A 14,354-nucleotide genomic window follows, 5' to 3' on the forward strand; every position below is an offset into this window, starting at 1 on the left:
ATAAAATGGGTTTATCATCTATAAAAATCTCTTACAGGTACCAGGAAAAACACGGCTTTTTTCCATTAGATTCTACATTTTCTCTACCAAAAATCTCCAAAGTAGGGGAAGTCAGCATTTTATTTCATGGACTGCCACACACCACATGAGGTGAATCATTCACGAGTCACCATTTTACAGAAAATGGTCACGCAGAAGCAGAGACCCAGTGTTCAGGGTTACAGCTACTCAGTTAAGAAAGAAAACCCCACACTTTGGTGCCCTTACTTTTCTTCCTCCTCATTACCTGCTCTGCTAGGAGCTCCAAGAGCAGACAGAGTATTCAATCTGCTGAGGGTCTGTGACAGCCTGAACGACAGACCCGTCTCCCATCCCATCCCAGGTGAAAGGAGGCAAGTCCTCAGCATCCGCCAGCGCTGTCGTCACGCTGAGCCCTGGCCACGGCTGGACGTCCACTCGTCCCTCCCAACACCCACTGCAGACGGCCCTGCGCACAGTCATGTCCTCACCGTCATACTGCGTGGGGTCCGTCATCGCGGCTCTGAGCTCTCTTAGCGCGGCTGCGAGTGGTCCCAAGGGTCCCTCGGCACAGACAGCTTCCACCTTCATTCCCGGGGCTGCACCTGAGAAATGACGGGACACGCACAGCTGGATGCGGCCTCTCCATGTCCACGGCAGACAGAGGCGCCAGGACTCCACGAGGCGCTGCACTGCTGGGCACCCGTCACTGGTATCAGAAACTTGTTTATAAATGTAGTAATTTAAGAAAAAACATGATTTGGGGCACCCGGGTGGCTCAGTCAGTTAAGCGATCGACTTCAGCTTAGGTCAGGATCTCACAATTCCTGAGTTCGAGCCCCACATCAGGCTCTCTGCTGTCAGCACAGAGCCTGCTTCAGATCCTGGGTCTCCCTCTCTGTCCACCCCTCCCCTGCTTTAGCATACATGCTCTATTCTCTTTCTTTCTCAAAAATAAACCTTACAAAAAAATTTTTTAAATTAGAAATAGTGAAAAAGAAAGAAAAAACATGGTTCTATGCGCAACATTGCCGTAAGTGTGAAAAACACATATGTAAAGAAGGACCAGAAGCATGGCGAGGGGGTCTCGGTGGGTACGGAGAATTGTGGATGGGTCATAATTTGTTCCATTTCTAAAACTTTTAAGTAATGTCCTACTGTTTTTTATAATAGGATATTTAAAAAAAGATGTAAAGGAGAAAACTTAAAAATTAATATACAAGAGATGATCATCAGCTCTCAACATGTCTATGAGATTTTTGAAAAAAGATTAGATCTGATCACATATTTGTAAAACAAAGATACTTCTTCAAAAAAATGTTTTCTAACTTTTTAAACGTAAGCTGTGTGCCCAACGTCGGGCTGGAACTCACGACCCCGGGATCCAGAGCCACGTGCTCCCCCGACCGAGCCGCCCAGGAGTCCAAACGCATAATTGTCGTTATACAAAGAAAAGCACACCACAGATGTTTTAAAAATACGACTTCGAGTTCTGGTGTCGCCCGAGAAGACACCAGGTGTCCACAGCGAGCCTCACATGGGAGACACCGAGACGAAACTAGAAGTGATGAGTCTTCGTTTATAAGCCCTGCCGGATGAGACACAAAACATCCGCGAGGCCCCTAAGGCAGGGCCAGGGGGCCGGGGACGGAGGGGTGCGCCCCCCACCACACTGGATGCAGCCCCACTGCCTCCTGGGAGCCCCACAATGGTGAGCTGTTGCAGTACTGGTCCGAACGAGCAGGGGACCCGGGACCGTCGTTCTTTGCCCACTCAAGTCTCCTGGGTCTCCGTGACTGTGAGAAAGCACCCACACGTGTAACAGGAAGGTTCTGGCAGACAGAACCAGAAATCGCCAGCTCATTCGGCCCAGGTGGCCCCGCAAATGTCAGAGGATTTAAAGCAGCGAACAAGAACGGCTTCACGGCACGGCTCCTGCCGAGACACAGGCCGCTCCACCCCGCCCAGCAAGTCCGCCCAGCCGCTCGGAGCACCGAGGTCTCCCGACGCACGCCGCTGCCACAGACGGGACCTGGGTCGACATCACTGACTCCTGTGAGCCGAGCGATCCCCGGCCCGCCACAGGACTCAACCGTCCAAAGAGAAAGCCGCCGCAGACCAGCCACCACGCCACGCGTCAGAACCGACACGACCGACTTCAAGCCTGGCTTCCTAGTCCGGGACGTCCCCTGAATTTAAAGCCTGCGTCAGAACAGGCGAGCAGCAAGCACATCCCGGCCTCATGCAGAACCTCAGGGAGGGGCTCTGGCAGGTAACCCTCCGGGGCTCCCAGGCTGGGAGCCCAGGACCTGACGACTAGGGCGCGTCCGTCCCGATTTAACCAGACCACGCGCACTGAGGTGCCTGTCACCCCCACACCTCAGGACCCGGGATGCGGAAAAGTGCCCGACACAGGGATGGAGAGACCCATGACCTTACTTTCTGGCTTCTTCTCTTCGGCAGTGGAGCAGGCCTGGCAGTAGGCGGAGTACAGAGACGGGGGAATTTTATCTGCTCTGGATCAGGAGAAAACATGAAAACCAAGCCACCAGGACTCAAATTAGTTCGCAAGCTTACAATTTCAAAAACTATCATAAAACAAAAATACATGATATAGTCTACTATCCATACCTTATGGTAGGACTCTGTTTTTAGAAAAAACCCATTATGTGCATGGACTCAAATGGTTCTTAGTGTTTCATAATTTGCCATGTACACATATATGCCAACCGTGGTTTTCATAGGGTAGTGAGATTATAAATGATTTTTACTTTTCTCGTTAAAGTCTGGGTAATTTCCAAATTTTAAAGAGGACTTTTATTACTTTTAATGAAGAATACTGAGAAAAGCACCCAACTGATGTCATTAGAAATACAGAGAATTATGGGGCGCCTGGGTGGTGCAGTCGGTTAAGCGTCCGACTTGAGCCAGGTCACGATCTCGCGGTCCGTGAGTTCGAGCCCCGCGTCAGGCTCTGGGCTGATGGCTCAGAGCCTGGAGTGTGTTTCCGATTCTGTGTCTCCCTCTCTCTCTGCCTCTCCCCCGTTCATGCTCTGTCTCTCTCTGTCCCAAAAATAAATAAACGTTGAAAAAAAATTAAAAAAAAAAAAAAAAAGAAATACAGAGAATTATAGAACAAAGTCCTGTGATAAGGGTTTTGCAGGGCATGGACCCCTGGCTGGCACATTCTCATGGCACAGTGACAAGTCCAAGGACAAGAGCTGTGGAGTCACCTTCGGAAGAGCAGCCCAAGTATGGGACACGGGCAATGGCCTAGCCTGCGGGACACAAAGTCTCCAAGTGAGCAGTGAGGCAGGAAGGAGGCCTGCCGAAAGTGCCGCAAGGCCTGATGATGAGCCAGGAAAAGGAGGAGGGAGGTGGCCGTCTTCCAGAATGGGAGTGCCATCAAAGGCCAAAGCAAGGCAGAGGACAGGCTGGAGCGGAGGAGCACGCAACTGCCCCAGAAACTGGAAGGCGGGTAGCTTACAGATTAGCAATCAATGCAAATAAAAAAAAGAGCACATCTAAGGAAATGGAAAAATTCACAGAAAAGAACACTTCAGACATCGCTCATCCTCAGAGACCTAAGATCAAACACCGCAGCTATTAGAGGAGAATGGATTTCCATAAACAGAAAAATCCAGTGACAGAAAGAACAGGCAAGTTAACCAGAAGAAATCTCCCAGAAAGGAGAGAAAAAAAAAAAAAAAAAATACAACCAAAAGACCAGACATGCAAAATGTAACAGAGAACAAGTCAGGAGACAATCCTGGCGGTGTAATGTCTGAAAAGGAAGAGCTCCAAGACGAAACCAGGCAGGAAAGGAGACCCGCTCTGAAGTAAGCGGGATCAAGCAGTCCATGTCTGTGGTTTGCTTCAAAACAGCCCAGAAGAGGGTGTGTGGGCAGCTCAGTCAGTGGAGTGTCTGACCACTGATTTTGGCTCAGGTCATGATCTCACAGTCATGAGATCGAGCCCCTCGTCAGGAGCTATGCTGGGCATGGAGCCTGCTTGGGATTCTTGCTCTCTCTCTCTCTCAACTCCTACCCCGTTTGCGTGCGCACACACATGCACTCTCTCTCCCTAAAAATAAAAACAAAATGGCCCAGAATGGTGGGTGGAGGGCTACATAAGTACTATCCTACACTTCTATCTTAAATTTTTCTTAACAAAAGGTTTTGAAATATCCGAGAAAACTTCTTTGTTCTGAAGGACACGAATGTCCAGATTAAAAGGCCCACCATCCGCCTAGCCAAGAAATGAAATTAGACCCACACCAAAATACATTGCAATGAAATTTGAAAACCCAGGAAACGATAAAAAAGATACTGCAGGGGCGCCTGGGTGGCTCAGTCGGTTAAGCGTCCGACTTCGGCTCAGGTCATGATCTCGCGGCCCGCGTCGGGCTCTGTGCTGACAGCTCAGAGCCTGGAGCCTGTTTCAGATTCTGTGTCTCCCTCTCTCTCTGACCCTCCCCCATTCATGCTCTGTCTCTCTCTGTCTCAAAAATAAATAAACATTAAAAAAAAATTAAAAAAAAAAAAAAAAGATACTGCAAATCTCCAGAGAGAAAAACACATGTCACGTGCAAAGAATCAGAAACCTAACATCTCAATAGCGACACTGGAAGCTACAAATCAATAGATCAATATTTTAAAAATGTGAGGGAAAATATTTCCAAGCAAGATTTCTTCATTTCTACACCCAGTCAAATTAACTATCAAATGTGAGGGCTGAATAAAATGTAAAAAAAAAAAAAAAAAGGCTACCTCCCATTCACCCTTCTTAAAAAGCTTCAGTAGGATGTGTCCCACCAAAACACAGGAGTAAATCCAGAAACAGGATGGTCTAGGGTCCAGAAAAGAGAAGAATCAAAGACACTCCCAGGCAGTCAAAGGAAGATACGAGGATCGCAGAAAAAGCTAACAATTCAGAGTGGAGCCAGCTAGGAGGCTCCAGAAGGCCTTTCTCTCTCAGAAGCGACAGAGTGAGCACTTGAAGGTCTGAGTGAGAGGACATGGCGGATTTGGATAGCAGTTGAATGACACACACACAAAAGGTTAAGATAAAACAAAGATAATCAGGAGCCCCAGAAAAATGAAAGGTAGTTACATTCCTAATGGTGAACTCTGAATAGTGTTTACATAGCCCTAAAAAAAAAAAAAAAAAAAAAAGTGAGTTTTAAAATTTAAAACATTTTTTTGTATGAAGGACATCTACTTGTGTGGGTAGAAGCAAAAAACCTAGGTCTTCATCCTCAAATAGCGGAAAACCAATTGATATGGCCTAAAACAACAAAAAAAGTGCTAAGTTGCTCGCAAAATAAGAATATTATTTAGAAATATGGAGATAAATAACAAAAATCAGCCAAAACTTGAAAATGGTTGCCTCCAGAGAAAAAGAAATGGCAGGGAGGCGTGGAGGGGAGGGAATGACTATTTCTCTTAATAAACTTTATAGAACTGACTCTTCAATCTGCATTCTTACTGAACTTTGACAAAAACAATTTTTAAAGCCTAGAAATAAATGTCAAAAAATTAGGAAGCCATACCATGCAAACACCAAAAAGGAAAAAAAAAAAAAAAAAGCTGGCATTAACAGCCTAATAAATAAATAAAGCCTAATAAAGACATTACACAATAAAAAAATATCCAGCAAGGCAGCTATATTTTGAAGGCTTTATTTTAACAATCATAAAAACTTGTTTGCAAGTAGTAACATAGGCTTCAAAATGCATAAACACAAATCTGACAGAATTACAAGGAGAAAATGACAAAACCACAACAACATCCTTAATAAACTGATAAACCAAAGTGACAGAATTCTGGTCAAGATACAGAAAACTTGGGAACAAGTACAATTTAACAGACAGACCCTATACCTCCAAAGTAAAGAATACAAAGGAAATGTTTACAAATGCTGAACACGTACGAGATCTAAGGGAAAGTCTCAAAAAAAAATCCATCAGGGCGCCTGGGTGCTACAGTCAGTTAAGCATCCAACTAAGGCTCGGGTCATGATCTCATGGTTCAGGAATTCCAGCCCCACTTCGGGATACGCACTCTCTCTCCCTCTCTCTCAGCCCTTTGCTCAACTCACGCTCTCTCAAAATAAGTAAATACATACATACATATTTTAAAAATCCATAAAAAGCAAATCATCTTTGAAAATAATGTAATTAGGGGCGCCTGGGTGGCGCAGTCGGTTAAGCGTCCAACTTCAGCCAGGTCACGATCTCCCGGTCCATGAGTTCGAGCCCCACGTCCAGGCTCTGGGCTGATGGCTCAGAGCCTGGAGCCTGTTTCCGATTCTGTGTCTCCCTCTCTCTCTGCCCCTCCCCCATTCATGCTCTGTCTCTCTCTGTCCGAAAAATAAATAAAAGTTGAAAAAAAAAAAAAAAAAGAAAAGAATGTAATTAAATTAGAAATTAACAATAAAAGCTCAGGGGCAAACACCTATATGTTCGGAAAATGTTTTAATTCGTTTATAACTAACTCATAAATTACAAGAAAACCATAATGCAAGTAATAAAATATCTAGAACTGAATGACAATGTAAGAACTATACGTTGAAACTTCTGGAAGGCACTGAAGTAACACTTAGAGGTAAACTTTATTAAGCTATGCCTCTATTAAAACACAAGAAAGAGGGGCACGTGAGTGGCTCAGTCAGTTAAGCGTCCAAATTCGGCTTAGGTCATGATCTCACAGTCCATGAGTTCAAGCCTCACATCGGGCTCTGTGCTGACAGCTCAGAGCCTGGAGCCTGCTTCAGATCTGTGTCTCCCTGTCTCTGCTCCTCCCCTGCTTGTGCCCTGTCTCTCTCTCTCTCTAAATAAATAAGCAAAACCAAACCAAACCAAACCAAAACAAAACTAAAACATAAGAAAGACTGTAAAACACTGAGTTAAACAACCAGCTTAAGAACTTAAGAACGACAGCGTGAAGTCAAAGAAAGTAGGAAATAATAAGGGTGCCCGCGGGGCTCAGTAGGTAAAGCCTCCGACTCTCGATTTGGGCTCAGGTCACGATCCCACAGCTTGTGGGCCTGAGCCCCCTGTCAAGCTCTGCACTGGCAGTGCGGAGTCTGCCTGGGATTCTCTCTCCCTCTCTGCCCCTCCCTGGCTCTCATGCACTCTCTCTAAATAAATAAACATGAAAAAAAAAAAAAAAGAAAGAAAGAAAGAAACCGATTCAGTTGTCAATAGTTTGCCTCTGAGACAGACATGAGGAAAAGATATTATAGCCAAGTTTTATCAAACTTTAAGAGACGCAGAATCCCTGTGCTACATGAATTGTTTCAGAAGACAGGAAAGAGGGAAGGCTACCCAATTCATTCCATGAGAATGGAATATAGCCTTGATGCCAAAGCAGCCAACATGAATTAAAAAAAAGTATGAGACACAGATGCAAAAATCCTAAATAAAGTCATCATTAAACCACATTCAAGAGCCCATGTAATAAAAAATCATTACAAAGTAGGTGATCCACAATGCAAGGAAAGTGGAAAAATCACTGTAATCTATCACATAACAGATTTCACAGCAGCAAAAACCACCTTCAGAGATGCAAAAAAACATGAATTGATGCTCAAAGTCCTTAGCAAATCTGCAGAGGGAATTTTCTGAATATGTTAAAGGAAATGAAAATATAAAGACTACAGGGGCACCTAGGGGGCTCAGTCGGTTAATCATCTGACTTTGGCTCAGGTCATGATCTCACGATTCGTGAGTTCGAGCCCCGTGTCGGGCTCTGTGCTGGCAGCTCAGAGCCTGGAACCTGCTTCGGATTCTGTGTCTCCCTCTCTCTCTGCCCCTCCCCCCACTCGCACTCTGTCTCTCTCTCCCAAAAATAAACAAACATTAATTTTTTTTTTAATATATAGACTACAGCAAATAGAAATAGTGGTAAGACATCAGAAGCATTCCTATTTCAGTCAGAAACAACACACGATGCCAGCTTATTCTACAATTTCATGTTACACTAAGAAGCCCACCCAATTTAACAAGGCAAAAACTAAAAGGTATAAAAATCAGAAAAGACAAACTTATTCGACATAGAAATCTACTGTGCTCATCTACAGAGAGAATCAACTAATCACCTACTATAAATAAGTTCGGTAGGGTTACTTGATACAGGAGTACCTATACTTCAATAATCAATGAAAAAAAAATTTTTTTAAACCCCAGAAGATAATATGCTATTCACAACAACAAAATCTAGGTACCCAGTAGCAAATCTAACTAAAAATTTACAAGATAGAAAAATCTACTACTGAAAAGCTTAAATACATATGCGATGTTCATAGAAAGAAAGTTACAATAAAGTCAACCACCCAATATTAATCCATAAATGAAGGAAATTCCACTAAAAATTCAGAGTTTAAAATTTTTTGAGTTTGAGAGAGAGAGAGAGAGAATGAGAGAAACAGAGAATAAATAGCGGAGGGGCAGAGAGAAAGGAAGACACAGAATTCAAAGCAGGCTCCGTGCTGTCAGCACAGAGCCCAACGTGAGGCTCGATCTCACGAACCATGGGATCATGGCCTGAGCCAAAACCCAGAGTCGTACACTTAACCAACTGAGCCTCCCAGGCACCCCTAAAAATTTGGAATTTTCATGGATACACATCCAAGGATGTTCACTGAAGCACTATTAAGAGAGCATTATAATGGAGTTAACCTAAGAGTTCTGTTCTAGGGGACGGATAAATTAATCAAGGTAGTCACGCTGCAGGCCATAGCACCCCCGGGGTTGTGCAACATGGCAGCTGGTTGCCACAGAACAGAATTCTATGCTATTGGTCAAGTGACCCAGAGCCATCAGGGTGAGTGAAAACACCAACTGCAGAGGGACACGGGGTGATATGTGCATGTATACACACATACTTTTACCTTTAAATATATGTAATAAAATTAAAAATAGAAAAAGATTGGGGCACCTGGGTGGCTTAGTTGGTTAAGCGTCCAACTCTTGATTTAGGCTCAGGTCATGATCTCATGGTTCAAAGTCTGAGTCCCGTGTCAGGTTCCGCACTGGTAGTGCAGAGCCTGCTTGGGGTCCTCTCTCTCCCTCTCTGTTACTCCCTGGCTCACTCTGTCTCTCTTAAAAATAAATTTTAAAATGTTTAAAAAAATAAATAAAAAGGGGCGCCTGGGTGGCTCAGTCGGTTAAGCGTCCGACTTCGGCTCAGGCCACGATCTCATGGTTTGTAAGTTTGAGCCCTGTGTCAGGCTCTGTGCCGACAGCTCGGCGGAGCCTGGAGCCTCCTCCGGATTCTGTCTCCCTCTCTCTCTGCCCCTCCCCCGCTCATGTTCTGTCTCCTTCAAAAATAAATAAAAACATTAAAAAAATTTTTCTTAAAAAAATAAAAACGAATAAATAAAAAGATTATATGTGAACCTCAGGATAATGGTTTCCTTAGAGAGGGAAAATGGAAAGCAGGTCAGGGAGCTGGATTGAGAAGGGTTTCAACAATACCTATACAATTTTATTTTGAACAAAAACATAAAAAAGGAAAGGCACAGCAAAGCATGAATGTGAGTGAGGCACAGGAGCACTTTTTGCACTGGTCTCTGTACTTCTGGATTCTTTTACACACAAAGTAAATAAACATAAGGATCCCAGAGAATAGTCCTATTATATATAAGATGACAAAGTTTACTTTTATGTTCTCGCCTCATTCTCCTCAACCTTCTTATCGCTGTGTTGTCAGAGGGTTACTGGGAAGCAGGATTTACAGGAAGGAGGACAGGGACACTGGTCAACTCTCGGCTGGGGGAGGTCTTAGCGTGAGCTGGGAAGCCAAGGCTGCGTGCCCTGCCCTGCGGTGTCAGGTCCAGCCGAACCTGCTGCAGAGCAAGGCTTCCGAGTCTCCCTGTTCTCTTCTTTCTTGGCTTAAATTCTTTCACAGCGATTATGGAGCAATCGCCTGACTTTCTTAAATCCCCACACTGATAATCCTCAGTGAAAAATGATAGTCAGTATCAAAAATATTTTATTTTTAAAATCTTAACCGATTTTGAGCCAATAGTTTATAAATATTTTATTTATTTTGGGACAGAGAGAGACAGAGCATGAACGGGGGAGGGGCAGAGAGAGAGGGAGACACAGAATCAGAAACAGGCTCCAGGCTCCGAGCCATCAGCCCAGAGCCTGACGCGGGGCTCGAACTCACGGACCGCGAGATCGTGACCTGGCTGAAGTCGGACGCTTAACCGACTGCGCCACCCAGGTGCCCCACCAATAGTTTATAAATAAAACCCATGAGATAAAACGCATTCCTCCACACGAGAGGCACAACCCTTTACATTTGTCAAGAACCCTCCCGGAAGCAGGTGTCCTCACGTACCTCCTCAGGGACTCGATCAAGGCCGCTCTGGGATCAGGCGTTTTCGGGAGCTGCGGGGGAAGATGGGAGTCAAGTGAGGCACCCGCTCTCTGCCAGCAGGGCCCCAGGCCCGCGACCGCACGTACTGACCACTCGAGGCGTGAGGAGGGCAGGGAGAAAGTGAGCCGTGTAGTAGGGTCTCCTGAAGATGCTGCAGCACAGGAGAGCGGGGTAGGAGGGTCACACACTCGGTCAGACGACACAGGCATTAGAGGCCCTTACTGACAACGACGAAATCCATTTCCACGGACAGCCACTACATTTCAGAGGCTGTCTCACATCCTATCACGTGACTGTGACATCACACCACAGTTTTAAGTCTTCTTTTTCACCGTTTTGGGACATTTCCCACACAGGGAAGCAACAAGCTCGCGTCCCAGGGAATCTGGAAGGCACTCTGCCCGCCGCACAGCCGTGCGATCTGGGCCGGTCACTTCAGGTCAGCTGTGGGCGCTCCCCTGGGGTTGAGCTCGGAATCCTGGGAGCGGGGGTCAGGTCACAGCTCTGAGAAGCAAGGCCTTCGAAAAGCTGCCGCACACTGACAGTAACCACAGTTGAAAACGTTTCGGGACCACACAAAACCCACAACAACCTTGCTATTCGATTCTGTCCTGGCTGCACTTCGGTCACCCATGAAGCATCAGTAACAAAGTTATTGCCCTAAACCCCCTAAGTGGGGGCTCTTCTCCACACTTCTCCACACTACCTGTCAGCTTTTATCAAGAAAACAAGGTTCACAGAAAGGCTCTGCACGACTTTTGCTGGACATCTACCCTTGGAGACCCACAAATACGACAGCCATTCTACTCCGACTGGCTCTGAGAACAGACAGGACGGCTCGGGGAAGCACGACCCTACCTGGCCTCCATGACCGCAGAGGGGATTCTCCCTGTGTGTTCAAACACCGCGATGGCCTTCTCCACATCCTGGTGCGCTTGGCTGTGGGGCTGGCTCCGTACAGGGAGGGTGGGAAGGGAACACAGGATGTGGAAGAAAAGACGCTGAGAAGGGTGTCATGAGCCTCCCCTCGAGCACAGCTCTGCCATGTCAGGGTGGATGGCGAGTGCTCACTGCCAGCACGGCAAGGGAACGTTCCAACCATTACCAGCAAGACCACACAAAGGCCCCAGCTGCTGTTTCCTGCTCTCAGAGAGCTCGCGTCTGGCAATGAGCCGCCCCACTAACCACTCGACACGTCTGGGACCCTCTGCCACCCTCCCAGGTCCCCCTAGGAGAATAAAAGGGCCTAAAGAAAGATCTGAAGTGGGAAGGGGAAGAGTCTTAACTTTTGAGACTTAAAAAAAAATGTGAAATGACTTATGAGCAGCAAGACATCTTAAATGGACAGCTGCATTAAACACTTACAAATATTCACGGAACGCGTCACGGGCTGCTGTGAGGGCTCTCCGGCAGCTCACAGCTTTTACAAAGTTTTTGAGGCTCTCAAAACAATGCATACAAACACCACACAGCATTCTGACTTCTGCTTTACGTAAATATAGTTAACGCTTTTTTCTGTAATTCTCAGAAAAACATGATCTTCCCCCTACCCCATTTGAAAGACCTCCTGCTCTATGCAAACCCACATGAACCAAGATCTAAATGACAGACTTTCCTTCACACAGTGACCTGCTCTGCTCCTGCTCTGAAAAGGGCAGAGCATCACAGAGTAAGTACCTGCCAGTTAGCTCCCACCCTCAAGCTGCACCAGAAAGAAAAGGCTCCAACGCTCAGCTCAGAGTGAGCTTGGTGAGCACAGGCGACAGGCCTCAAGGGGCAGTAGAACCGAGGTGACATTACCTCTGTCACATCCCTGGCTGAAGACAGATCCTCGTAGAGGCCCATGTTTTCCAGAGAAACCTGCAGAGGAGACGTGTTTGGGGATGGGAGGACCAGGCGGGCTCTGGGCTCTGCGGGGAAAGGCTGAGGAAGGAGCCGTTGCTGGGGAGGGGAGGCCAGGACTCGCCTTCAGGTCGGCCAGGCGCGTCTTGGCCAGCGTGACATAGTCTGTGAGGAGGGAGCGGTACTTGCTTGGCACCAGCGGTGGGTGGAGAATGTGCGCCTGTGGGCAGATGGCAGAGCAGGTGACACCAGCCCGTGAACTGCTGGTGACTTTCCGGGGAGGCAGCAACAGCCCGCTTCCGAAAGCTGCACTTGTTGGACGTCGGGAGGGTCCAAGGGTTAGCCAAAGACCCTGGGGGCTGAAGCCAGAGGTGGGACAGAATCCCAGGGTCTCTACCTGCTCCCACGGACATCCATGGAGCAGAAGAGGGCCAGAAGAGGCGTTCAGAAGAGGGCCATGCCAGGGAGAGCATGGGGTGGGGCCCACCCACAGAGATGGCCCGTCACCCACCGCACCCCAGCGCCCCCGCTCAGGCGCTGTCCTCCAGGGCTGCGGCTACAGCACCATCACAGCAGTGCCCAGGAGACAAGGGGTCAAGTCCCCACGGAAGGGTGGGAAGGAAGTTCTGGGCTTCACTCAGTGGCGGCAAGTTCTTTATTCTCCTTCCTCCATTCCGTCAGATGTATTCTTTGGAACGTAAGGCAAATGTCGTATTTACAAAAAAAGAAGTGAAAATCAGACTCCAGGTGCCCTACCCGCCCAAAGAATGCTGGCTATAGTCATCTCATTTTAAAAAAGAAAGCCTGGGCGCCTGGGTGGCTCAGTCGGTTAAGCGGCCGACTTCGGCTCATGTCATGATCTCCCGGTCCGTGGGTTCGAGCCCCGCGTCAGGCTCTGTGCTGACAGCTCAGAGCCTAGAGCCTGTTTCAGATTCTGTGTCTCCCTCTCTCTGACCCTCCCCCATTCATGCTCTGTCTCTCTCTGTCTCAAAAATAAATAAACGTTAAAAAAAATTTTTTTAATAGAATAAAATAAAAAAGAAAGCTTGCAGTAAGGCATTTTTAATAACCAGATTCATATAGATTTGTTACTAAAAATGCACACTCAGGGCACCTAGGGGGCTCAGTTGGTTGAGCGTCCACATTTGGCTCAGGTCACGATCTCACATTTGTGAGTTCGAGCGCCACGTCGAGCTCGCTGCTGCTGGCGCAAAGCCCGCTTCGGATCTTCTGTCTCCCTCTCTCACTGCCCCTTCCCCGTCTGTGCACGCTCCCTCAAAATAAATAAACTTAAGACATTTAATAAAAAGATAATAAATTATGAAGGTCTTCCCCCCTGGAAGTAAAGGCCATGGGCACTTTGGGGTATATCCTTCCAGTTCTTCCTTGATATAAAAATGTATCATTTTATATGGTAACTGGAGTTTAAATAAAACATGAAGCTACAAAAAGAACAAAAAAGAAAAAATACCTATTTTAAAACTTTTTTTAAATTTTTCTTAACATTTATTTATTTTTAAGAGAGAGAGAGGAGGAGATAGAGCATGAGCAGAAGAGGGACAGAGAGAGAGGGAGGAAAAAAGACGTATCATTTTATAAGCACACACATGGGGCTGGACCGCACATGCACGTGCTCCTCCCGCTGAGCGGGGGCTGGGGACACCCTCCTGTGCCCGCAACAGACCCGCCCCACCCTCTGCACGAGACACCGCGCTCACCGACCACCTGCCAGCGACGCGCACCGGCTGGTTCCCGGGCGATCGACCGTCCCAAACGTGGCCCCGGTGCCCAGGGCACGATGACTTCCCTCCTTTGAGGCCTGCACGGAGGAGGGACGCCCGGGCGGCTGGGACTGCACTCACCTGCATGTACCGGGGTGCCTCAAAGGGCACGAGGTCTGACAGGAACTTGAAGAGGAAGACCAGCGTCTTCTTGCTGCAACAGTGGGAGCCCCTTGAGCTCCCAAAGGAGGCCTGGAGGGAGAGGCCGGCGTGAGGGCCGGGTGGCCGGCTCCACGAGGGGCTGTGCCCGCCACACAGCGATCTGTCATACGGCGCCTGGCGGCAGCCGTGCCTCCACCACAGAAACAGAAACTCAATTGCAATG

At 47.3% G+C, this 14,354-nt stretch overlaps 1 protein-coding gene across 24 annotated transcripts in view; it reads right to left on the minus strand.

Moving 5' to 3' along the window:
- The window catches only part of FANCA (FA complementation group A), a 62,141-nt gene that overhangs the window by 21,594 nt on the left and 26,193 nt on the right, over positions 1 to 14,354 (minus strand). For 19 of the 24 annotated variants that reach the window (XR_007149520.1, XR_007149521.1, XR_007149522.1 and 16 more), the window contains 8 exons: positions 14,111 to 14,221; positions 12,373 to 12,468; positions 12,207 to 12,266; positions 11,265 to 11,353; positions 10,497 to 10,557; positions 10,368 to 10,417; positions 2,458 to 2,534; positions 510 to 623 (listed from right to left, as the gene is read on the minus strand). Coding sequence is in view for 12 of the 24 variants with exons in the window: in XM_047846261.1 (XP_047702217.1) it covers positions 510 to 623; positions 2,458 to 2,534; positions 10,368 to 10,417; positions 10,497 to 10,557; positions 11,265 to 11,353; positions 12,207 to 12,266; positions 12,373 to 12,468; positions 14,111 to 14,221 (658 nt within the window). In the remaining 12 variants the exon portion in view is untranslated. Of the gene's footprint in view, positions 1 to 509; positions 624 to 2,457; positions 2,535 to 10,367; positions 10,418 to 10,496; positions 10,945 to 11,264; positions 12,267 to 12,372; positions 12,469 to 12,650; positions 12,937 to 14,110; positions 14,222 to 14,354 lie in introns of those variants that run through there. The other 5 variants (XR_007149528.1, XR_007149531.1, XR_007149529.1 and 2 more) reach the window with 5 other exon arrangements.

Source organism: Prionailurus viverrinus, unplaced genomic scaffold (assembly GCF_022837055.1).
Source record: "Prionailurus viverrinus isolate Anna unplaced genomic scaffold, UM_Priviv_1.0 scaffold_38, whole genome shotgun sequence".
Lineage (NCBI taxonomy): Eukaryota > Metazoa > Chordata > Mammalia > Carnivora > Felidae > Prionailurus > Prionailurus viverrinus.